Here is a 25,927-nt window from a genome sequence, read left to right on the forward strand (position 1 = left end):
ATAGCAAAAGGCAGCTGTTGTTTTGAATTCTGGACAGCTGGGGGGGTTGAGTTAGAGACGGGGGCTAGCTCAATGGGACTTCCAGTTGAGCAACGCTTAGCGAGTAGTTTGACGTTGATTTTGTGTTTGAGGTGTTGTCATTGTTGATGTTATTGGTCGTTGTTGCCGTTTGTTGTTCCAGCGCGGATTATAAAGTGGAAGTGCGTTTAAATGGTGCGAGAGGATTATACATGAAAGAGCGGAAAAGAATTTTCATCTTTTTACCATACGATCTATTCTTTTCTGGCCAATGGCATTCATAACATGACGTATCGATACCAAAAGAAAGGCAGTGTTGGCAACGACAAACTGGCAGATGGAGCGTAGTGCTGGGCAACAAACTAAAAATTTAATTGAACGCCGTCAGGAAACCTTAAATTTCGCCTTTAAGCTGAAAAGCTAGAAGAGAGAAGAGTTATGGCTTTTAGGATGGCAGCGAATGAACTATGTTAAGGAAATAATAAAAGGGCTAAGGATTATATATATTGTTTGACCCGACTGGCTGATTGATTGGTATTCTACGAACAGCCCAAATCATAAAAGCTGTGACAATGGCGTACGCTAAGGTGGGGCTTTGAAAAGTTCCATCCGTAGTTATTTTGTTTATCATCTGGTCGGCACCAAACTCATCATCCCGTGAAACGTATTTCTGCATAGAGATTCATTTTCCTGCGTTCGGCTTCAAATTATGTTTTTCTATTATAAAATATTATTATTAAAATATTAAACACGTCTTTCATCAACTTTATTAAGTCCACATCACGGACGGAAAACTGTTGATTGTGTATTTTGTATATTCGTTTGATGCCTGAAAGAAGCTCAAAGAGTTGGATTTGAATGCATAATAAAGAACTTATTTACTGGACATTCTATCTGATGGTGGAATCCGCATGAAAGGAATCCGCATTTAAAATTGACCGACATATTAAACTGGGGTTCATTTTTGATCTGTTTGCCAGTTTCCTACCCCATTCTTGGTAGCCACAGTCGAGTGTACTGCGAAGCGTAAAAAAGCCATTCGATGTACTTAAAATCTGACCTAGGAACAACCTCAGCAAAAAAGCTTCAGCTGAACAAAAAAAAGTGCACACAAATCTTCCATCGTTTTGCGTAAATAGAATTTATCAAATTTAATTTCACGCTCCATGCGCTCATTTCTATTTAACTTTGAGTGGCGCCCGTCGCATAAAAAAAAAATAGAAAATAGAAAAAAGGCCAATGAATGTCAAAAATTGTGACCATAAATGACATGCCCCCTGGCAAGTGTCGGCGGCAATGAGCACAATAAATCTAAGGGCAAGAGATGGAGATGGCCAATGATAGTCCGAAAAAATGGAAGAACGAAAAAAGTTTCTGGCTTGGAATAATAGTGACATCTGAATTATAGAGCAGAAATCAAATGATAAAGGTTGCAATTGAAAAAGGAATCAGAATTGGGATTGAGATTGGAATTGGATGTGGGAGGCAGAATATAAGACCAAGCTTATGTTATGAAATGCTTCAGTGCGGCTCTGAATGGGGGCTGTGCAAATATTTGGGCACATGTCCCATTGCTGGGCCAGTCCATATCGCAGGGCCCAACTTGAGAGTCACATAACATAAACCCAAGTCATATTTTGCATATGCCTACCCTGCTGTAAAAACATGTCAAGAGGCAGATACACACACAGCAACAACAACAACAACAACAATACGAAAGGAAAACAAAACATTTTCGTGTCAAGTGTTGTCGGGAAGCTGTTTTTCAGCTTGACTTGCTTTTTGACTAGGGTAACCCAACTCCGTAACGCCCTCCAACCACAATCATAATCAAAAATGTATTTAATTTGCTTTTATTTTCTTCGCCCTGTTCTGCTCTGCTCTGTTCTGTTTAAACTTTTGGCGGTTCGCACATAAATTTTTGATATATGTGTCATGCATAGTGATATGGTGTGGAAAATTACTTTGTATTTTAATGAGTTGTCTGCGATTTTTGGGCGCTGGCAAAGTTGGTAAAGTATCAACTTTACTTTACGGCCCTGCGCTTTTCACAGCGTGTGCAAGTGCGTGTGCATTGTGTGTGATATGTGTCTGTGGGTAACCTAATGGGTTGTTATAATCGCACGATAAGAATTCAACGGAAACTATTAGAATGACAATAGATTAATAGCTGTAGCCATAAATAAAATAGAAATGTGGCTTTGTGGTTGGCTTAATATGGCCGTTGACACGCCTTGAAGATATGAGAGAAAAACTAATTTGCGGCCAATGTGTCCTATTTCTGATTATGATAAGTTAAGCGTGGAAAAACTTGGTCAGTGATAAATATTTGCATAGAAACAGACGAATGTAGACAAGGCTATAACTACTCGGCGGTTGATATTGATTAAGACTATATACAATTCGTGGGATTAGAAACTTCTCATTGGCATAATTATAATACAAAGGCACAAAAATATGTTTTCTTCGCAATAAAGAAACCTTTCCTGGCATTATTTTCTTTTATGTCCAAACACTTACCCGTTGGGGCAACCCACAGCGTTGTGCAATAAACTTAAATTAAAACATTTACACCTTCTCCCAACCAAAGAACTCAATTCGCCCGCGGACCTAAAACAATAGATTCCCCATTTATCTATGGCAATGATCTGCAGTAGCCAAAGCCGCCGCATTAGAAAAGTTCTGTTCTTTCTGTAATCGAAACGCCCTCAAGGAAAAGCGTTTAATATGCCAGTGTTTATTGGAATTACGACAACTTGTAGGCCGGGATTTTTCCCCGGCTGACCGAATTGGCAACACGTTGCAGGCGACATTCGCAGTGGCGAGCCAAAACTTGCGCCAGTCCAGTGCCAAGTGCAGCGAGGCATAGCTTTTTTAATAGAGTCATAACTTGGCTTCAACTAATGGGCTCGCAGAGGAACTGAACGGCCCGCCAGACTTTGCTAAGCAATAACATAAAGCCCTCGTTTTGCCTCTGTCTCGTTTCTCTCTTCGGGTTTTTTTCTAATTTTTTTTTGCAGGCTGCCTTTTTGTGGGCACGACTTTGGTTACAATTCAATTTGCAGTGGACGCTTTTCTTTGGCCGTTTTTTAGTGGTTTGCGGCCTTAAAATTTGTGCCCTGTTCGTTGTACCCAGCTGCCACCTGGCTGGAGTGTCGTAAATGTGTGGAAATTGTGGGGTGCTATGCCTGCCAGATACGTGTACGACGGGCGGTCCTTGCTGCAGTCTGTGGCATGTGGCCAGCTTTGGGCTGGCACTGGGTAGCCGTTGTTTTATTATCTGCAACCCTGGCGGGGGACACTCATAATTGTCTTGGGCAAATGTTCGTGTAAAATTTTAATTGCTTTTTAGTGCAAACACTTGGAAAATTTGTAGTTTTCGTTGTCTAACAAGATCTGAGCAACAGGCCAAATGTCAAACATGTTACCTGACACTGATTGGAAATAACAGAATATGTGAAAAAGCCGAAACAGTTTGATGGCACTTGCCAGATAATTGCCCCATATTAAATACCTTCTCAGATATATGACAGTTACTTGTATATAGTAAATATCGAATCGCTTTGCCTATTTTATAGTCTATAGTAGAGTATTATATTATTAATCAATTTAGTTGCAATCCAAATCATTTTGTGAAGCAACTAGGAATGGACTTTTCGACCTATGTTTAAGAATGCGTCTTCTAAGTCCAATGGCTACACTTTAAAATCATAGTTAGTTAAGCTTGAAGCTGTAGCTTTGTTACCATAATTTAAAGCCGGAACTTACTCTTTGTCACTTGCACTTTAATTAAGGCCTCATAACTCACAGTTGGCCACAAAAGTAGTCGCTCCATCAACCATTTAGTAAAGAAAACTTTACGTACCCAGCCCCTCAAATGGCGGGCCTGATGCGACCTAACCGCAACCACAACGACGACCACGCCCCATTTAGATAGGCGACAAGTTCACCTTTTAATGAGGCAAAGAGTTGATGCCACATAACGAGGCCATTATATGCCATTGTGTGGGCCGGGCCTGGAGTTTGTAGCACGCATCGCAATGCGCCAAACTGGGCGCAATAAACAGGCGGCGGGACGTGCGGCAGGATCGCGGTTTAGTAAGTGCTAAGCAACCGGTAAATACAATGCCGCCATCGCAAAGCTTTATTGTTATTTTAATTAGAAAACTTAATGTCAGCTGCGGCCCAACTTTCAGTGGCGACTTCAATTAGTGCTTTAATTGATTTAAGACTTTGGCCGGTCGAGCAGCTGCAAGCTATGTAACACATTTTTATAAAGCATTCAATATCAGGAACGTTATGATACAAGGGAGAAGCTTTATCGCTAAAAAATAAAAAAGAATATATAGATATTTATATATGTATATATAAAACTGTTGTTAAAAACAAGAGAAATTCAGACGGACCACAGAAATTTGTTCGTTGCGAGCAAAGCATGCATGTAACAGAAAAAAAAGAAGAAACTCCCAAAAGTATGCAACACTCCCGAACAAGCGCACCACCACAACAACAATCAGGCACTCTTACACACACACACACACACACACACACACTAGCCAGGTGTTGGTGCAAGCGCAGACAGAAGACGGACGTAGAGCGAACGAGGGCAACAAGACAAACCGCAAGCTTGGGCAGCTCGTTGCAAAAGTAGCATTTTATTTTTTCCATAGTTTGAGTTGGATGTGTTGGCCGGATCGTCCTATATGCGAAATTGTTTTATAGCTGCCCAGGACCGGTCAGTCCGTGACATGCAACAACAATAGCAATAGCACAAAACACAGAAATAAAACGAATCGTTTGTACCCTTTATACAGTTCCAAGTCAATCGACAGTTCAACTAAACTGTTCCATTGTTGGGTAAGTAAATATACTAATGGGTAGTTAAACTCGAATTAAACTTAAATACCACATTACATTACCACAATTAATTAATGCTTAACTTCCTCTTTGTTTCAAACCTTTGAAAAAAAGGAGAATATTGTATGAACTGTTTTTTTTCCTGATTTTCTTAAGCCAGGTTGTAGTCCGGCTTTAAAGTGAACCAGTTTATTACTATTGGTTTTCCTTCAGTGAAGCTTTAACCAAGACAGTTTCCTAAAATACAGTGAAAACAAAATCCAAACCAAGCCCAATTTTTATTTACACAATTTTTAAGCGATATTCAGCCCGATTGCATGAGTAATTTGGGTCCCAATAACGTAGTTGGTTTAAATAAAACCAGCCCTTTTCGAGGTCCAATGATGCTTAGCCTAACATATTTATTTATGAGTGAAATTCTCTAATCAAAACTTACACAATTATTATTATTTTTGTACAATATCATCTTTTATTTTAAAAGCTTTGTTTTACGATGGATTCTTAATATATATTAAAAAATTCAAATCTCTATTCAAATCCAAATTAAAATATTTGAGCACCACAAAGCTTATCACATAGTTAAAATACCATTTAAAGGGCAGCTAAATCGGCGCTGAGTTTGTTTATGACCAGCTCGCTGGACTGAAACGGATGTGCCTTTAAGTTGTATATCCGTTAGCCCAAACTGTAAGTGTGTGTGTGTGTGTGTGTTTTCTATGGGAAGTTTTTGAGCATGCAGTTTCATGTTGAAGCGTTTAACAAAGCATCGTAAATTGCATCAGGCGAGCAGTTAGAGAGCCCCAAAAACCTTAACCCGAACTCTTAACGTATATGTTGCAACATGAGCCCGAGCTGAGCCAGGGTAGAGCATTTTATTGAGGTTTTCTTGGCTCTTTTTTCCTTTATTATGTTACTTTTATTGCCCATCCATAGATAGCCTATGGTTTTAACCTGCTGTGAAATTAGATTACTTTGGGGCTCTGGTATTTCGATAGCTGCAAATGTGTAAATATGACAAAAGAATTCCTGACAATGCCCTTTGGATGCAGTTGGGGCTATAAGTTGCACTAAGAAATTAAATTCGGTTTGGTGTCTGGGGGAAAAGTGATTAATGTGGACATGGGTGAGTATTTTAGAGATACAATTCCAAATATTTTAGTTTCGTTACATTCCATATCCGACCGAACCATCTTGCTAAGCTCAATAAGTAAGTAATTATAAACGCAATGCAAACATTAAAATCGATAGATAGATACTAGGCAGGCATCATGAGACGGCTCACCTTGATAGAGTCATCAGCATGTTACCGGTTTCTATAGTTTATCGAAACGCATGCGCCGCAAACTTTAATTAAAGTCACGAGGGGAAACTTTTTAATTACAATTCAGGCTGGGCAACTGCATTTGATTGCGCGATAGGCGTTGCTGTGTAAATAGCCGTTCGGAGGCTGCAACTAGCCGCGGATGGTTTATCAGCTGGCACGCCCCCTACCCAAAGTGGGCGTGTGGTCATTTCTTGCGCCGAGTGCAAATTGCAATTGGCTGGCGCACTCTCTGTGCAAATAAGCAATTATTTGGCTTAATAAGTCAATGGGCCGGCAACCGGTTGGCATATCTCATCGCCCTGACGCCTGACTGTTGATTGGTGCCTGCCTAATAGAATTTTCCAGCTCCCCGCTTGCCCTGGCCAAGCAGCAGCTGGGTAACTTTGCTAAATAGTCCGCATAAAAGTTGCGCGCAACAAAGTTGAAGGCACAAAGTAAATGAAGCCTCAATTTAAAATTAAGCTCATGAAAAGTAGTTAACCTCACGCGGGCTGCGGCCAAAGCCACCCTAAAAGCCAGACCCAAAGCCAAAGCCGTTAACTACAGCACAAAGTCAACGACGGCAGCGCTGACGGAGCTGGCTGGGGTTGGCGAGGATTGGCCCTTGTTCGCATTAAAGTAAGCATGAAATTAAAGCTAACCCCAAAGGCGACTTGCAAATAAACTGCAGCCTCCTCGGCTGCGGGGAGCGCAATGCTGTGGGGCAAGGCAAGGCAGAAGGAAGGAGTGGGGTTCTGCAATGTTGTTGCATCAAATTAGCAGCCATGTCGAATAAAAAGAAGCGCGAATTTTTGTTGTGCTTTGGCAAACGGAAACAAAAGAATAAGAAACAACGACGAACGAGTTTTGGTTCGTACACTGACAGCAATTTTTGACCGAAAATACATAAAGTAAATTGGGTCATAATTTATATAACTTTCTTTTTGAAGCAAATTTATATTGCAACAACAGACTCTAAGTCATTAATGGGTCAGTTAAAAAGTATTACTGGAGTAAAATTTGCATTATTACAATTATTTATAATGCTAGGTTTTCATTAATTAATTATTATACACTTATATAAAACTATTTGTCCTGACTGAGAGTGTTTTCAGTAATATTAAAACAAAACTTCATTGTGGAATTGGCGTTACGTTAACATTTTATTTATTGCTACTACCTGAAAGCAATCGCTTTTTTCCATCGAATCCTTAAATCTTACTAAGTTCCATATATCTAAATCAAGTGTTATAAATCGCAACCTATATTTCCCACAGCAACTCTTAATATTTATCTTATATATTTGAAGCTGAGCCATTACCTAAAATTCTTAACACACTCGCTAGCTGCACTTATTTGTTTGGTCTTTAATTTGTTTGGCAGCATTTCACAGACCCCACAAAAAATACCTTCGCTTCCGTTTCCACTTCCTACCATTCGTTTTCTCAGCATCTTTTGCGCTTGCGTTTTTCTTTCTTTATTTTTTTTACGATAGCTCCAATATTACAACACCCAAAGGTGTAATTGAATCAAATGAGCAAAAATTTCAGATTACTTGAAAATGTTGAGCGCCAAGACACGAACTCATTTCGCATGGGGCAATCAGCGGCAGACGACGGGCGCGATTCAGGACGGAGGGTCGAGGCGAATTGGAGCCGTTTAAATGCAGTCGGAAGCTTAAGTTGTTATAGGGGTTGTTGTAAATGGGCAACCACTCTCTGTATCCTCGTACCAAAGGCTAAGCCTGCTATGGGCAAAGTAAGATCAAGCCCCTATCTAGATACCTTAGCTACATAGTAAGGGTATGTCATAGTCAGGAAATCAACTCAGACATGCCTTTTTGCTAAATGTTTAACTATAACTTTAAGCATCAGCTGTCAAGTGTCTGGGAGCTTTAAGGGTTGCATTTATGTTAATAATTGAAATTACAAATGAGCTACAAGTGTGAATATTTGAATGTGGCAGCTGCAATCAGTGAAAGTGCTCACCACAGGCGCCTGCCACATCCGGTGCGATTCGGAAACGGAAGTGCAGAGCGCCAAATGCGTAGACGGAGATAGAGGCAAACGAAAATACTTTTCACGCACATATGCACACAATAATGCCCAAACAAATATTTAGAGACAGAATTATGAATGGCAAAGACAACAACGCGACTTTGAAGTGAAGCCGAAAAAGAGGAAGTCTACGAAAAAATTGCTACAAAATGGCGTTTAAGCTGCTTTTGCTGAGGACTCACGGCTGCCATTGGGTGGCATGTGGCAAGTTGCAAGTGGCAGGGGTAGGTAGCGTCAGTCTGGTGATTTATGTGCACTGTTGAAGGTTCAAATAAGCGTTAAGTTTTCATTTCCGTTGGCGCCGCTGCGAGAGGACCAGGAACAGTTACAGCAAGACCAAAGTGAAATATCTGCACAAAAATGAAACTGAAAAGAAATATTGTTTTTGTTTTTTACATTTTTTTTTGACTGCTCTGGGTCTGTCTACGAGCGGGCAGCAGCCAACAAAGCGCCACATTATTACAAAACAAATTAAGAGAAATGTTAAAACAAAGCAGTTGAAGTTCAAGCGGATTTCATGGCGAGGGCTTCCGTATTTGGCATCTAGAAAATATATTGCAAAAATATTTCTTAAAACAGGTACAACAAAATAAAGTCGAATGAAATGCTTAGGTAATAAGCTTTGCAGCTGTAGGGTTTAATGTTCGCGTAAATATTAAGGAAAAATGTTTGACTAAATATTCGTGAATTTTAAACAATAATTTCTACTTTCATTACGCTAGCAAGAAAATTATTCGTTCTGCCATTTACAATTGGGAGTAGTAATAAAAGCAATGTAATAAATAAAAAGCAAAAATTTCCCATTAAAATATTTCTGGAAGTGCAAAATAAGTTGCCAACTTAATGCAAATGCCCCAAGCCCAAGCTGCAATCCGTTTGGCTTTACCCCAATAGAAACCTTCTCCAAACGTTAATCAATGTTGATATGCGCAGCATTATGCTCTAGACAGACAGAGGCACACAAGTGTACTTAACTTCCATTTTATTTATTGCGTTTGCAAATATTTTGTGAATGATTTTCTTCTTCTCCTGGCATTATTCAAGGAAGCGTGGCGCACAATGCGGCGTATGCGCAATATATTAAACATAACAACGGCAATTAATTTGTGCACTGCCTTCAAGCTTGTTAAAAAATAAACTTTTATAAATCAAACGTAACGAGCGTGTAGCAAAACGGACAGGTATAGCTAAAACAAACCAACTCCCTGTGTTAACCTTCGCATTGGGGTTGCTTTTCATTAGGTGGTGGCATTTTTACAGCTTACAGCCCTCCCCGTCTGCTCGGCAACTTTTCAAATAAAACTCAATGGAGAAATATTTACAATTGGGCGCCACATTTTTGTTTGGCAGTCGTGACTTTGGCTTTGTTTCACTTTTTTGGTTCCACGTGGCGTATGAGTTATTTATTTTTGAGTTATTGGCATTTGAAACTTGGATACGAAACAGGGAGTGAAACAGAAACTCGAGTGGTAATCCCTGTTCAAATTTTGTCTGAGACTGTGCATCCGCAGTCTAAGCGGCAGAATACAATCGTTAATGAACTGGTAGAGAGCTGAGTATTCTGCTCAGCAATCTTCATTACGAAAATATTGCATAACCGAGAAAATAACGGTATCTTTGGTACGCCAAAGACTTAAGACCTTTGTAGATATTTCCCCTTTGCAAATATGCGAGAGCAATAAAGCTCGTTAATGACGAGTTTGATGAACATATTTACAGAATATTTTCGTACGGCAGCTATAAAATATAGTTGTCCGACCCTATCCGACATATGTACTACCTGCAACAGTTCGATCTAACTCACTATTAATATTTTTATTTATTTAATTGGTTTTATAATATTTTATATCATATTGTATGAGAATTAGTGAATATGATATCATGGAGCCGAGCATTGCTATCGCATTACGACGATCCAGATTAAATAGACCCATTACTGAGAGTTTTAGAGGATTGCGTATTAGCTCTATTTGAAAGCTCTCAAACTGAAAGCAGTTAGACATAACTTTTGAGGGTTATAGAATAGAATGTTACTCACTGCAATCACGAGGCGCTCATCGAGAGACTGCCCAAATGTTGAATATTGCGCGACAAGCTGCACGGTTTCAGCATGCCTGTCCTGTACATAGCTTGTAATAGAGTGTGTTACATGGGAATCCACGATGTAGCTAATGACACCGCACAGGACTAACAGATTATACCAGCTGGACCAGTTGATGTTCAATATGCCGTATTTAAAGGCAGAGAAGCTGTAGTAAACACCAGAAATCATAGTTATGGTAAATATTATGCACATGCAAAGTGTCTGCAATCCAAAGATTTTCGTCATGCGCTCTACAAGGTTCTGCAACTGGGACTGAAATCTGGCCAGACTGTACAAGCGAGTGGCCAGTGCAAGGCTTTTGACCTGTCTTAACCTTTGGCAATGATCCATCTCCAGCAAGTGTGTTTCAGCCACAATCGAACGCAGATCCTGATTGATGAGAAGGTAGTTTCCGTGAACATTTAGCAAAGCAAAATAAAATTGGGCTAGAATAAAATTTAGCAGCCCCATCAGCACATAAAGTGGGAATGCGCTCACAGCCAATCTGGGTGTGAGGCTATCGTGCAGTCCATACAATCCCAATGCCATGTGAATGACCTCTGTGAGCGTGCCGCTGATGACCTTGAGGATGACGCCATTTCGCGTCAATCGCATCAACTGCGGTTGCCTTACGGACAAACGATGATAGCTGCATACCAAATCCACGATTCGCTGGCGCTGCCACCAGCGGCTCAATATAGTCACAAACACACAGCTGATGCGCATGCACATCATCACAAGGAACACGTACTCATGAAGGCGATTCGCTTGCACCAAGAACACCTTCCAAATCTGACTGGTTATCAGAAGCGGCACCATGCCAAAGATCAACGTATTAACTATCGCAGCATAGATCGTCGCCTTTCTGCTTATCCACGCTTTACCCGTCTCCATGTCGATCTCAAAGTTGATAACTCCAATGAAGCGTCCATAGAAGTAGTTCAAGCGTAGCAGAAACATGCCTGGGTCAAACATACCGAACGACTGAATTGCTCTTCACTTGTGTAACATTTCAATTGCCAATGGAAAAGCGTGTAGTCCGATGAGATTAATGGATAAAGCGATGGGTTCTAATGATCTGATTGCCAATGGGGAGCATTAGGTTGGATATCGTTCCTTCAGGTGACGTAGGTGCATTAAGCAATAGCTTTTCATGGTAATTTCATAATAATTAATTATATGTAATTAATAAATGTAATGTAATTGAAAGCACTTCCGCAATAGAGTAAAGCGAACGAATTTCATTCTCTGTTCGGAATTTAGTGAGTGTATATACATATATACATATATATATATATATATTTTTACCCATATTTTTACAAATTCTTTTAATATTGTCTGACAGCGTGAGGATCGGGGATTCATAGTAACAATAGCTTTGGTATATATAATATATAAAAAAATTTTAATAAGTTTAACAAAGTTACTAACAAAGCAGTGTAAGTGGAGGGAGATTCTAGACTATTTGTAAAGGTGTCTTGGCGCGAGGAACGACTAGACCACTTTTTCTTTTTTTTTTTTATTCGATGTTTCGGTTTTGTTTTTTTACGGTCGAGCGCTCTTAATGTGTGCACTCTTGTTCGTTCTAATTCCATTCAACTGACAACTAAAATATTATCAAGGCAAAGAACATGCATTTGATATATCAGTTTTTGGCATAATGCAAACATAAGCCAATTAGTCAAACAAATCGCATATGTTTTGCCGATGACGAGGCGTTGTGGGCATAGCTTTATTCGTTTATCGCGCCAAATGCAATCCAGGCAGCTTTTTGTTTTTAGAGCTCTCGATTTGCGTTTAAGTGGATCGAACCGGCAAAAACACATGCGGGCTGCCCAAACAAAAGGCATTCAATTAAAATTTGCGCTGTTTGCTGCCCATAGCGAAACATTTAATACAATTTACGCAATTAATTTCGGTGCAGAATGCAAACAGCAGCAAATCATTGAGAGGCGAACGCAAAATGGCGATATTTTAAAATGTTTTTTCAAAATGCACAAAAATGCTGACTTACACAATAAAAGTGGGAGAGGGAGAGCAATCGATTTATGTGCAATAGTTTATAGTGTATACGCAATTTAAGTGCAACAAGAATGCAATATTAATGACCGATATAAATGCCAGACCTATGAACGCACTCGACTATCTGAAACTGCCAGCTCTGTCAGCCGTCAGTGCAAATATTTTGTGTAAAAACAATTTGCGCAAATTGCAAAACCGAATATGGGCCAAAAACACAAAACCAATTTGTCGTATTGTTTGTCAATGGCCATAGAACTCGAAATGGTTGCTGAGCCCTGCCAATGAATGATGCTAAGCCATTCATCTTTCTCAATGGATCGCTGCTGCTGTGTATTTGGGTCAATGGAAATAATAAAAACAAAAAAACAAAAACAAATTTTTCTGAAAATTTATGATATTTTTTAAGGTGCTCTCTATGCAATAAAATAGTTGAACTAAATTGTGTCCCCAATTTAATACCATTGCAGACATATTGCAAGTGTACAGTATTTTTCGATACTTATTCATAAAAGACGTGTTTTTACTCAAAGAAAATGCTTACCCTTTAAAATAACATAAAAAGACTTAAACAAACCTTGCCTATTATAAGAAAATGTTGTTAAATTGTGGCATTCCAATAAAAGAGTTGATATCTAATATGCACATACCCTAACGATGAATTATCATCTCTTATCGTTCTATTTTAGTTAATACTACAATGTTGTTTTGCAAGAAGTTTTTGTCATAAGAACTATAATAATATTTGGTTAAGCTTGCCTTCGAAGACTCATTGCAGCTCTGGTTGTCTTGATACACCCCTTTTTCTGCGATGGCTATCTTTATAGAGCGCTAACAGCCTGTTGCTAGCTTACCTTGAAAGAGTCGTTGATGTTGGCCGGAACCTCCGGCATGCACGGCAACAAGCCATCAATCAATCGATGGCCAGTCAAGTGTATAAATTTGTAGAAGATGCTTTAATTAAACCAAGCAAAGCCAATGCTGCATTATGCATTGCGGTTTGCGAATAAATCTTTTCGCGGCTCGACACGGGACGCATTCAAAATGCTAAATTAGTAAAATGTCACTTTCGCTTTTAAGTTGTTGCAAGTCGAAGGCGCGAGAATTTCTGCAGGGCAGGGAATTTTGTTGTTGTCGGTTGTGATCAAAGGGAAGCGCCGACAGAGGCGGCAACCACATAAATTATCGCTGGCTAAGCAGCCACAGACAGGAGCGGGGGCAAAGTGGAGCTGCCTGTTGCGAAATGCTGCACATGTGGCAAGCAAAGCATTGACATACTTCAAAGTGTTTGCTGACTGCATTGTTGTATAGCCAAAAGCAAAGGAGGGGAAGTCCACAGCAGATACCCTTGAACAAGTGAAGTGTCTGCTATTTAATTTTGGTTTTTATTCAGGTCTCCGATATGGCATGTTATAAATATTTGCAACGCATTGACAAAGTTGAAATGTATCCGCAACTGCAACTGCAACTACAACTGCAACTACAACTGAATCTGTATCTGCAACTGTGTTTAGTTGGCCAGAGGCGCCAGTGCGCATAAAATTAAATTCCTTATCGCTGGCGCCCTGCAAAATGTTTTCTCTCACTTTTTGCATCTTTTTAGCTGCTGCTGTCTGGCAATTTGCTTTTTGCGACAAAGCCAACAACAGCAACTGTTGCACGATGTGGATCCTGACCAGCCCCAACTGTGGCACACTGGAGCTAAAACGGACGCCGCATGGGTTTAAGTTTTAAAATTGAATTTTTATGCTTTGCCAAGAATTTAATTTAAATTTTCCCTGTTATAGGGATGCGAATAGTTACTAGCTGTTTAGGGAGAGTTACCACTAGAATCATTATATTATCTACAAATTGTTCACAATGAGGAAAATTAAGCAATATAAGCATTGGGTCGGTCCTGCCTAAGTTCACGTTAGTAAAAAATAAATGATATAAGATAATAATTCTTTTAAATTAGGAGGAGGATTAGAATTGGGCACGAGCTCATCAGCTTGTTGGCAGCTTGTGAGGAAATCTTTTATTAATCTTGTATCATTCAGTGAGCAAAATATAGTTTAGTCTGTCGCACCTAGTTGCAATGTTGTCATTGTATCTACCATATACTCTGTTGATGCAGGGAATAATTAACTTTTGTTTGTGTAAATGTTTTTCACAGACAGAAAATGTCATCTTCGAGTGTAGCTATACAATAGGTGTAGGCTTATCCAGTCATCTCTGAGGTAATTTTTGTTTTGGCTTGGAGGCATAGAATACTCTAAATAATAAACACAAATGGTACTTCCTCTGCCAAAAGACCACGAAGATGTAAAAAAAGGAGTAGGAATTATCATGATTAATATTTAGCAGCAAAAATCCATAGTATAAGACTAAACTGGGCATTTAATGATTACCTAAATAGCGCTCCAGAAAAAAAAATAAAGTGTAACATTGTGCTAAAACAGCTGGAATGTAGCCATACGCTTTTCATTTTTCTTAGTGAGTCCAATTTACTATTGAGCAGCACACAAGTACCACACCTTTTAGCTTGACTTCTAAATGTAAAGATAAGATAGCACATAGTATATACATACATATGTACCCACAGGCTCAAGTTCCTTACTGCAGTCACATATCGTAGTGCGACCACAAGCCAAATTTATTTATATTCAATTAATTAACTGCATCTAATAACTGCGCACACAAATATCAAACTTAAGCCAAACTCACATACGAATCCGCATCCGTTGGCGTTTGGCCAAAATACCAGAGCATTTGCAGTTTATCCCAGCGGCGATCTGCAGTACCAGCGTCTCTCTGGCCGGGTTGAGATTTAAACGATAAACGATTGGACGAAACTACCAATTGGAGCAGCGAATCCATATAGAGAATCATTCGCGCACTTGGCACACATTCTCAAACTGTTTGTGGCCACTTGGCAGACATTTCTGCCAATTGTATCGATAAATGTTGCAGCTGGCCCCTGCGGTCCTGGACTCTCTCCATGCTCTTCTGCATTGGCCAGGCTAATAAAACGTTTGCATGCATAAATCTTGAACTGTTTATTGGGCGAAACGAAATGTAGTTGCATGTTAATATGTATATCTGGTACTTGCAGCTGTATGCCATTTGTTGAATTGTTTCCCATTGAATTGTGTGCTAATGTTTGACAATTGTCTTGTGCTGAGAGGAAATCTCATGGAATTAGTCAAAGGAATCGATGATAAATGACAGAGATTTCTCTCTAATATAAATGTCACACTTTATATTATAGAACTCAGATGTTTTAAGATTAAATTACATGTAAGCTGTTATTAGAGCTATAGTATTACATGCTCCAAATCCATTACAGATCCAAATTATGTGTAAGTCATATTTAGTAGATTCCAATTTTGGGTAGAGTTCAAAAATCGATATTACATGGATAATAACTTATTAGTAGATTTTTTCTGCTTATAATAGTTTCATATAATCCTATAGTAAATCAATCAAAGAGTGAGCTTACTTAATTTTTTACAGATTTTTTAAGTGGCTTTTAAGAAAGAAAAAAAATGCGAAAACTTTGAGATAATAATTACACGCAAACCGCGCGAAATAGGGAAAAATCATTCAGCGGGAGGCGGCAGCATATCAAAAACTTTTGCGTAAAACCCATTTAAACTTTTCAACAACTCATGGCGAGCACTGCATGGGTGCAGTGCAGCAGCAGCAGCAGCAACAGCAGCCGCAGCCGAAGAGGAGCATCAACAGCAGCTGGCAAAGGCAAAAGCAATCTGCGCCCGACAACCAAACGTTTATTAAAATGGCAAAGACGACCCCCAAATGGATGGGAGTAGCTCTCGTTGAGCAGGCGACATGATGTACATGACGATGACGTTGGACGTTGGCCAGTTGAGTGACCAGCCGACGTAAGGCGAAACTTTTCCACGACACACTTGATGCTTGATTAAAGCTTCGAAATGTCTTCCTCTTGGCAGCTACCCACTTGAGTGGATGTTTCTGTATGTTAAGCAAAAAGAAGCGCAAAAAAGGTAGTCTGCCTGGCATTCGCCTGCGTCTCCATTTAAATGTTCATTTGTTATGCTGTCGTCGGCCAAGAAGAAGATGATGATCAGCTGCAACTGCTTCTGCAACGCGGGGCTTTGTGGCGCAACTTTGTCCATGTTGTGTTGTCTATGCGGCTGCCGACTGCCACTGGCAGTGGCTCTGGCAAGCAGCCAACAAGTGTCTTCAAACACTTCCAATCTGCAGCGGCCTGAGGCGCCTCTGGCGTTGTCTTTAAGTGTGAGCGGCCAACAAGCCGCTGGGGCAGTCCAAGTGGCTGCCGGTTCTGCGCATGCAAATTACTTTGGCCACAATGTTTTGATTTTATTCGCATTTGATTATTTTTGCAATTTCATCGCATCGCCAGCCGTTCTACTTAAACATTTCTTACGACCGGCCTAAAGTATCGGGCAGTCTTCCAAGCAGCTATGCGTGGGATTAGGCCTAGAAGTCGTCGTTGCGTGGGCTTTCGAGCAGTCCAAGTCGAGTGCGTGACATGTGTTCGAAAGTGCACCAGACATACGGAGCTACAACTTTTTCTTCTCAGTGGCAATTTAAATAATTTGAAGCAAATTGTGTTGGACATTGTGGACAACAAAAGTGTGCCAGACGTGTTCTATGGATATAAAATTCATTTTTAAAATCAAAATACTTTCGAAATAGATTCGGAATTTCTCTATTGAGTTTTTCTCTCATGCAACCAATTCAATTTAAGCTACCTCAACTTATCTTCTTAAGACTTGACTCTCAACTAAATCTCTGACATTTATAAAGGCCAGCGACAACCTACATTTAAGCTACCTATCTGCCTTTCCAGGCCATGAGCATTCGCCCAATTAATCCAATGCGTAGCGACAACTTAGGAAAGGCAGAAAATTGAGAAGATATGTAGACAATCTGCGTTTTGTAATTTTCTGCGCGAGTTCCCGTGGAGGAGCCTTTCATATGGCAGGCTGGCAGGCAGTTGGGCACCTAGTTGCGAGCTGCAAGCTGCCAGTTTCCCAGCGAGGCGAACGCATGATCAAATGTCACAATCAATTTCAATTTGGCGCTCGAATTGAGCTTCGTTAGCGGCAGCTGGCAAAGAAAACGAGCTACCTGCCAGGTTGATTCGCTGCCTGCACCGGTTGCTCTCATGTTGATGCCAAGCGAATCCAAAGCCAAAAGCCAATGCCAAAGCCGAAGCGAACTTGGCTGCCACTTTTTCTAATCAACCAAAACCTGCGCGAGAAGCGCCTGTAATTTAACTAATTTGTATCTGTGTGTGCTTTTAAGTGAGTGTGCATTTGTGGGACTGTGTATATGTGTGTGTGTGTGTGCAGATGCCTATTAACTTGCTGCAATGCTTCACAATGCAACTAGCAACTGGCTCCTGTCGGCTTTACTGTCAACTCGATGGCCTAACCAAACAGAAATGTAATATTATTAAGAGTTTTTAGCATCAGATAAGGCTGCAGGAGCTCACAATATTAAACAGCTATTTGGATTAAAACTGTTTTTCACTCAAAACAGTTCAAATTGTTTCATATTGCGTATAAAAACCGACAATTATATCTTATAAATTGATGTATTTGCTAAGTCATTTTAATATCTCAAAAGTTTTTTAAAGAAATTTATTCATGTAAATTTTGTTCAATAAAAGATTACGCATGGGAAGCACACTAACAAATACTTCTTGGTTATGGGTGCATTTATTATTTATTACAAAATAGCCAAGTATATATGCTATATATATTACTTTCTTTTTTTTATTTAAAAAAAAATAGCACTTGATATGTTTGCTAAGACAGTATAAAAATATAGTAAATATTTTTTAAATATTAATTTCCTTTTTTTTCTTTCTAATGTTTTAAAAGAAATTACATTAACAAAATATAAATAGTATAAAAATTACTGTAAAGAAAAAAAATCGTCTTGACTATGTTTTTGTTTGGTTGTTTTATTAAAATACATCCAAGTACATACTATCTATATATACTATCTCTACATATCCGTCTTTTATCCATCGAATAAAAAATAAAATTATTTGATCTACTTCACTTAAAAAACGTTTGCAGGTTACATTTACTTTATATCGAAGCGTCTTATCTAATAGAAACTAATATAAATAAAAGCATAAAATAGTTTTTACCTATTTTGCACTGCTATAAATCAAAATCATATTATCATGTAGTTTAATTATATTTTGTTTGCTTGCGACCATTCGGAAGTGTATTAATGATTCGTTTCCCTTTCACTGTAGTTCCTAGGAGTTCGCATTCGTTGCGAGAAAATGCTAATATCGATAGTGGAATAGTTATGAGAGCGCGTTGTCTTCTGCCACGTCTTTTAGGGCGCACAATCAAATGTCAATTATGCAGATTTTATGCAGGCTAGCATTGAAAATGTTGAAAACTTTTTGCCAGCACTTTTGCTTTTTGTCCAGGCACTGTTCTATAGAGTCTTTTGTTTGTTGTTTACCAACGTCTAGACTTTTATTGTGACTTGGCGTGGGCTTCCTTAACGCATTGTTTGGGAGCTGGTTCAGAAAGCAGTTGATAAAAGTGGTAAACTGGTTTTTGGCAAATGGTTTGTTGAAACTGTTTCGAATATCGGTAGGGTACAGCACAATGCTACAAGTTCATAATTCTAAATGCTTTTGTGCAAAGTTTTTTTTGTGTACATTCACAGACTTTTCGGTTTAGGATATGAAGTGCGATGTTGCAAAAGTTTTCAATGATTAGCGTAAAATGAAGATTCCAAATTAAATGAGTTTTTGTGAACATACAAATTATTATAAAGTAAGAGCTTCGAATATTTTCATGAAGATATGGATGTTAAGGTCTGAAAACTTTGTTTTGAGATGATTTCAAGCCGAGCAATCGCCTTGCCAAGTAATTTTAATTCAAACCAAATTTGTCAAATCCAGAAAATCGCAGCTGCCAACCCATGGGATCTGTTTGTGAAACCTGACTTAATGAAACTGGCATTTATAAACATTAGGTCTTCAGCCTTGACTGTACTTTTCGTTTACTTAACATTAACCCAGCGTTTCAGGCAAACCATTTTAAATGAGGCACCTGTGTCAAAACTACCTACTTACTACTCGCATCCAGTGAGTTATTACGCAAGAAAACCACTTCCAAGAACTATGCAAATAACTTGAGGGTTACCTTCTGCTTGGGACGAGAAGCGATGCCTTCGCATTTATCTGGCTGGCTTAGCAGGCGGCTCCGTCTAAGAAATCCCCACATGAATAATTACAGCGCAGCCAGTTCATTTAATTTCACTTTCTGTCTAAGGGAATCCTTGCGCGAAACCCTTTTGGGGTGTGCAAGCGGCACATGAATGAAAATATTTAATGAAGAAATTTATAACAAACTTTCCAAATGGAGGCGGCAGCAGCAGCAGCAGCATTAGCAGCAAAAGTAGCAGCAGACTGTTCTCGCGTTTTAAAAATTATGAACATTAAATGCAAATTAAGCTAATCAATTAAGCCGTAACGAAATGTGCCTGAACATTCACAGCGTCTGCAAGTAGGCAATTCCAGAGTTCAAAGTACCCGGGCCATTTGACGTCGCGCAATTAGCCAAGAAATGAGTGGCTGAAAGTCGATAGTCAACGCCGTCGCCAATCTCCAGAGCTGCCACACTCAACGGCCAGCAACCCTTCCGAATGACCGATATTAATGATTAGACTGGGGGGAATGGGTATATCGGCACCCTCTGTCAGTTGCGTTTACAGGCATGCAATGCCAACCCTTTTGCTGTAGTCGCGGCTGCTCAGTGCGTGCTCCTCTGGAATTTGCAAGACCTGAACATGGACGGGAACATCGACTCACTTATTATAGGTCAGTGCTGCGACAGAAATTGCGTTAGTTGCCCCCTTTGAAGTTTGCATTGTTGACTTAATGATTGGATATTAATTTGGCAGGCTGTGTTAGCCTCAATTGTACCTACTTCAGACAAATTGTTGTCGATTAGCCGTTAGGCTGCACAAAGCTATTGTTTAGCCAGCAATGCCAAGTAAATAAATAGTTTGATCTGAAGGTAGTTTAACTGAAGCTTGGCTCGTTAAAAGCGGACTTAACTACTTCTCATTAGTTCAATGGGCAATGGGCAATGGGCAATTGACTGTGGGGGGTACAACTGACAAGTAATGTATATATACAATTCGCAACTGGGCAGAAAGGAGGTGTTCGATTGCGTATCTAATTAAATGTCAAATTTATCTAATCAATCTATGATTAGGGGAAAGTACTATATATGTAATTTTTGGAGTGTGTGCCTGTAAACGTCATGCGCTTGAAAGTTCTACTAAAGTGAAGTGCGAATTTGATTATTTTCATTAAATTTAATTTTTTAAGTGTTTCAATCCGATATTGATTAATTGAGTCCATTGAAAATGGTTAAGAAATATAAAAAGAATTTTAAAAAGAAGATTAAAAAGACAAAATTAAAAGTGGAATGGAAAAACTTCTTATAAATCCATCAGATATTTTTTCAATGTGTTGAAGAGAAAAGAAAAAACAGTTTCTTAATTACAAGCCATTATACAGGCTAGCTTTTTAGTATAATTTAGAGTTCTATAAATTAAATAAAACTTAAAAAAATAAAACATCAATCACTCTATTTTAAACGTTTACATATTTGCCATTTCCCATTTGCGGCTAACCAATAACTAATATAATATTTTCCACCCCAGTAAACCATATAATCTTTTTAACCATCTATTAAGCAAATTGGTTTTATGGCAGCATTGAAAGTGCCAACAATTTTACTCCATAGCCATTTTAAGTTTAATTGGCCAAATAATAGTTATCGTCCTGAATTGAAGCCAAAAATGGCACAATGAAATTTTAATGGCACCCTCCAACGAACTGAAAAATCAACAAAATCAACAATGCGACAATAAAAATACGCCGCCCATCTGCCGACCTCCGCCGCCCATCAGTTGAATTGGCCTAATCAAATTAAGTACTAATCCTTGGGAAAAACCGCGAACAATTTAAAATGATTGTAAGTAAATTTCCCAAAACAATTAAAGGTCACAACTTAGAATTTCCGGCAGAACAGCTGTTTCTGAGCAAAGCAAAAGCAAGAGAGATAGAGATAGCGAGAGAAAAATAGAGAGCATAGAGAGAGTTCCTACCGTGCTCTGAAAGCGAATTGCTTTGCCAAAGAGCTTGCGCAGTCGCAAGGGAAATGAGAGAAAGACAGAGACACGTTTTTATCGCATGCGATAAATGCGCTTTTAGCATGCGTTTGGTTTTAATTACTTGGCCAAGACATTTGCATATGTCAGTACGTAAAAGTTTAGTTGCTTAGAAGACAACCATAAAACCAGACAAGAAGCCATAATGACTTGGCCCACCTGGTCAGGCTGGTTTCAAAGTGGATGAGCAACCAAGCGACTACTCAAGGATAATCCATTTACAGTGCAAAATTGTTGCACGCCGAGGATCTGCGTTTGGGCTGAAGGGCGAATAGGGGGACAGCAACAAGGTTGCATATAAGCTGAGAAATTGTTTTATTACCCAGCGTTGAGAGCGTGTTGACTGAAAACAAAGGTGCGCACAATAAATTACATTGTTACACGGAACTTGGCAGCGTCTGCAGCGGGCACCAGGACACGGCAGGCGACGGACACGGGACAGGAAGTCAGCAACAAGCGTCACGTTAATGAAAAGGATTTTCTCCCATATGTCTGCAGCAAGTGGCCAGCCCAACCCCATCAGCCCCCACCTTCCTACTCAATGCATTATTTTCCGTGTGCACTTCAAATGACTTTGCCTGGGGTTATTTAATATTTAAAGGCCTGGCCATTGAAGATTTCGCTTGGCTCTAACATTACTAAATGCGCTTTGATGTTTTAGCCATTAGTTGGGGTTCAGACTGTGCATAAATAAGTAAACGCCACTTCATTAGAAAGTGTCGCCAGCTTGTCGGGTTAGCTGCTGTCTAAGTGCTGTTAGTTTTGTGGTTAGTTATATCCTGTACCCGTCGACAATGTATATAATTGGTAGAAGGAAGTGTCTTCCACCTCAATAATTGTATTTGTCTGTATTACCGCGGTTATTGAGACTATTTGAGCTAGAGTATTTGAATTTGGAAGATATGGTATAACATACCGAAATCGATAATTATCAATACTTAGTTGCTTAAATAGGAACGTATGTTAGGCCAGTACTGCTGGGTATAGGGTATCTCCTAGTCGAGTACTCTAGACATTCTTACATATTTTTAGGTGGTGTTGATGATATGTTTGTGCTGTGTATGTGTTTTGAGTGAAGTGAAAGTGTCAAAACTCATTTGGTGCACGGGAGGCTCATAATGTTCCATGATGGACTGCAAAGTAGACAGAAGATGATATATATATAGATGATCGTATCGGATTTATTCATTATGTATTGTACATATCAAATTGTTCACAGTTAAGAACTTTTTATTTCTTCTAGAATAAATAAAATTGATCTATTCTAGGAATGTTGGTATAGTTTCCCATTCATTATTAAATTTCTCAAATTGTTTACTCTAATAATAACTCGATTTGATAATGGCGGGACTTAAAACGTTGCAATTGTAACTTTGAAGTTTCTTTTATTTACAGATGATGAGGAACTTTATGAAGATTTTAAATCATAGCAAACAGAGCTGAAACACAATTCATCTGCAATATGTTTAGAAATTCTTAGAAATTTCGATTCAAAATTCAACATTTCTCAACTCTAAAAAAATAGTTTTCCATATTTGAACCCATCGACCAGTTCTTAATATCACATTTGATAAATGGGAACTGTAGTGAGTTCTATGCAAAAACCGATGATGTATGTCAACATGGACAGTTCGCAGGCACAGTTTGTACGCCAAACGATAGCCGACAACAAAGTCGTGATCTTTAGCAAGACCTATTGTCCCTACTGCAGCATGGCCAAGGAGCAGTTTCGTAAGCTGAATGTACAAATGACCGTGATTGAGCTGGACCTGCGTAACGATGCTGATGATATCCAGGCGGTGCTTGGCGAGCTAACCGGAGCTCGGACAGTGCCGCGTTGTTTTATTAATGGTAAATTTGTGGGAGGTGGCACTGATGTGAAGCGCCTCTACGAACAGGGCATTCTGCAAAGATACTTCCAGTGACATAAACTTGGGACGATTTACTTTGGGGTTGAAGCTGCAGTTAACTTTATGTTTGATTTGCGTTTGGTTGGGTAATAAAATCATATTGCATAAATAATTACTATATTTAAAGCTGGCTTGTAGGGCATTGGAAAGGAAACATGATTTAAACTGTGACAAAAAAATAATTGTTTTTTTTTTTTTTTAATTTAGTAACTAGCTCCATATTGCTTTAAACAAAATAACTCTGATTTATATATTCCTCTGCCTTTAAAAGAGCCCAACAATAACTTTAATACGGACAAAACGACGCAGGAGGAAATAATACAAACACAAAAATATATTATTTTTCCTTTTTGAACATAGCGTAATAACAAGCACATATTCATCCAATTCGCTAACTTCTCGAATATTTTTGTGGTTTTAATTAAAGCTAAAAATTCACTTTTTTTCTGCTTTCACGTTACGCATCCCTATTTGTTTCATAATATTTACACAAAATATCGTGTTTCTAGAGTGCAATGCAAATATCAAATATGGAAATTTCAAGCTAAGAACATTTTTTATTCCCGTTTTAAATTTTTAAAAATTCGCAACGAATCAAAAGTTGTGAAGGACAACTTAAAAACAACGCCATGCCGTTGACAGGGCAAATCGATAAGCCAAATTACGCATACGACACGTGTGCATATTATAATGTGTAAAATACACATATGTATTTTAACGCAACACCTGCAACTACATAAGCACGAGCAATTTAATGTGACAGTAAACTAAATTTGACATTGTGCAAGCAATTTGAAAACAATTTACGAAATGTCAACAAATTACAGCAATTTGCCAGCGGAAATTCAATCAATTATTTGTTTAGCACAGCGATTTAAAAGTTTGCTCAAACAAATGGCTTTTGACTTCCAGGCCGGTCTAGACAGACGACGCGTCGGGCGGAAAAAAATTGGGTGCAGTCGAGACAATGCAATGCACGCGTGATATGATGTGCTGCCTTTAAATGGATTTCTTAATGCCCTCATGCAAGTTTAATGCCAGTCTGGACTGTAAGCCAGGCCCTGACCGCCTGACGTTGACCCTGAGCTGCTGCCGCCGATGTGTCACATGCAAATGTGCTGAGCTTATGTTTTAAAGGAGCAACTGTGACACAAAGATGTTGAGCTTCATTGTTTGCCAGCAGACAGACGAGCCGAGGTCCTTTGCAGGATATAAACAACAGTCTGGCTACATTTAACATGCACAAAAAATGCTGTGTTTCCTGCGTACGCAGGTGAGCAGCAACCACCATATTTACCTTCCCTTGAGTTAATTGTTTTGCAGATGCTTACAATCAGAATCTCTCAGCCCCATTCCCAGGAAGCAACAACTTAAGCTTCATATTGAGCAGATAAAGACAGCGCTGCGCCTTTGTTGTTGCCACTGCTGCATCATTGTTGCACGGCTTTTGTGTTGCATAAATAAAGCCGCTCGCCATTTTACAGTTTTCCTCAATTCAAATTTTTATTATAGCGCAAGATGGAGATACCGAGCGTTGGCTTGCAATTACTTTCTGTCTTTAGAAGAACAAATGAGCCGAAACTGCATATAAATTGCATTTCTTCAAATTAATGTATATAAAAATGTTGAAAACTCATTTCATCTTTTGATACTTTAGGGGAAACAAAGTTATAAACAAAGTTAAAAATGCTCACTAGCAGATACTCTGTGAATATTCTTAACTAGTGTAGTGTTTATATTATATCGTATGTTTTATTTTTTAGTTCGATGTTTAATTACAAAGATATGTGTCTTCATGTACGTTTAGTTTTATGAAGTTTTTATGTATTCAGCTGTTTTCTTCTAGATTATTTATTTATACCCTTTCTCTAACCATTTTAAAAACACAGAGGATAAGGACGTGTAACGCCATCGTTGGAATTTGTAATCAAAAATAGCCGAAAAGCCACCAAAGGCAAAAACTAATAATAAACGCTTAATAAATCGTCTATCAAAAGGCGGTTGCCAGAGTTGCCGCTGCACTGCGCACAATGAAGGCTACATATATGATATATGGTCTAGCCAATGTCTGGCTGGCTTCAATTTCCAACCTCAACTCCAACTGCCACTGGCCGTTCGCTAGTTTGCCCAACTGAGAAACTTGCGTTAAAAAAATTCCAGAGAACAAAAGCAATGAGTCGTTTTATTAAAACCGCAATTCATCCAAGCGAAGGAAAATCGACTAATAAATGCTTAGGGTTGTTTGGAATGGAGTAAACGCGATATTAATGGTGGGCGTAGCTTGGACAATGAGTGAATGAGTCCAGTTTTAACGCCAGCATAAATCATAATTTGTAATCACATTGTTTGGCAAACAAACTTTTTAAGAGCGCGAAATTCTACGAATATTGACAATGTTATACCCTATAGACAGCTCGTTCTCTTAATATACACTCACATAGCTATATTTATTATAATGGTATCCAAT

At 38.9% G+C, this 25,927-nt stretch overlaps 2 protein-coding genes and 1 long non-coding RNA gene across 3 annotated transcripts; 1 reads left to right on the forward strand and 2 right to left on the reverse strand.

The window, feature by feature from the left end:
- Positions 1-754: 754 nt before the first annotated feature.
- On the reverse strand, positions 755-1,047 carry LOC115761615. Its single transcript, XR_004017755.1, has 2 exons — positions 901-1,047; positions 755-847 (listed from the first exon to the last, which is right to left on the reverse strand). It is a non-coding gene; the product is annotated as an uncharacterized LOC115761615 (long non-coding RNA).
- A 9,029-nt stretch (positions 1,048-10,076) lies between these two features.
- LOC115762473 (putative gustatory receptor 59d) lies at positions 10,077-11,278 on the reverse strand (the record flags this gene model as incomplete). Its single annotated transcript, XM_030704695.1, has 2 exons — positions 10,274-11,278; positions 10,077-10,220 (listed from the first exon to the last, which is right to left on the reverse strand). Coding segments are annotated over exons 1-2 (1,149 nt in total), but the record flags the coding sequence as incomplete, so codon positions are not given.
- An 11,716-nt stretch (positions 11,279-22,994) lies between these two features.
- On the forward strand, positions 22,995-23,572 carry LOC115759603 (glutaredoxin). Its single transcript, XM_030700577.1, has one exon. The coding sequence runs from the start codon at positions 23,125-23,127 to the stop codon at positions 23,473-23,475; it is 351 nt and encodes a 116-aa protein (XP_030556437.1). The 5' UTR covers positions 22,995-23,124; the 3' UTR covers positions 23,476-23,572.
- The last annotated feature ends 2,355 nt before the right edge of the window (positions 23,573-25,927 follow it).

Source organism: Drosophila novamexicana, unplaced genomic scaffold (assembly GCF_003285875.2).
Source record: "Drosophila novamexicana strain 15010-1031.04,08,12 unplaced genomic scaffold, DnovRS2.1 tig00000008-arrow-pilon, whole genome shotgun sequence".
Lineage (NCBI taxonomy): Eukaryota > Metazoa > Arthropoda > Insecta > Diptera > Drosophilidae > Drosophila > Drosophila novamexicana.

Excerpts from the sequence above, each read along its gene's own strand:
- LOC115759603 (XM_030700577.1), top strand. The coding sequence starts at position 23,125 with ATGGGAACTGTAGTGAGTTCTATGCAAAAACCGATGATGTATGTCAAC.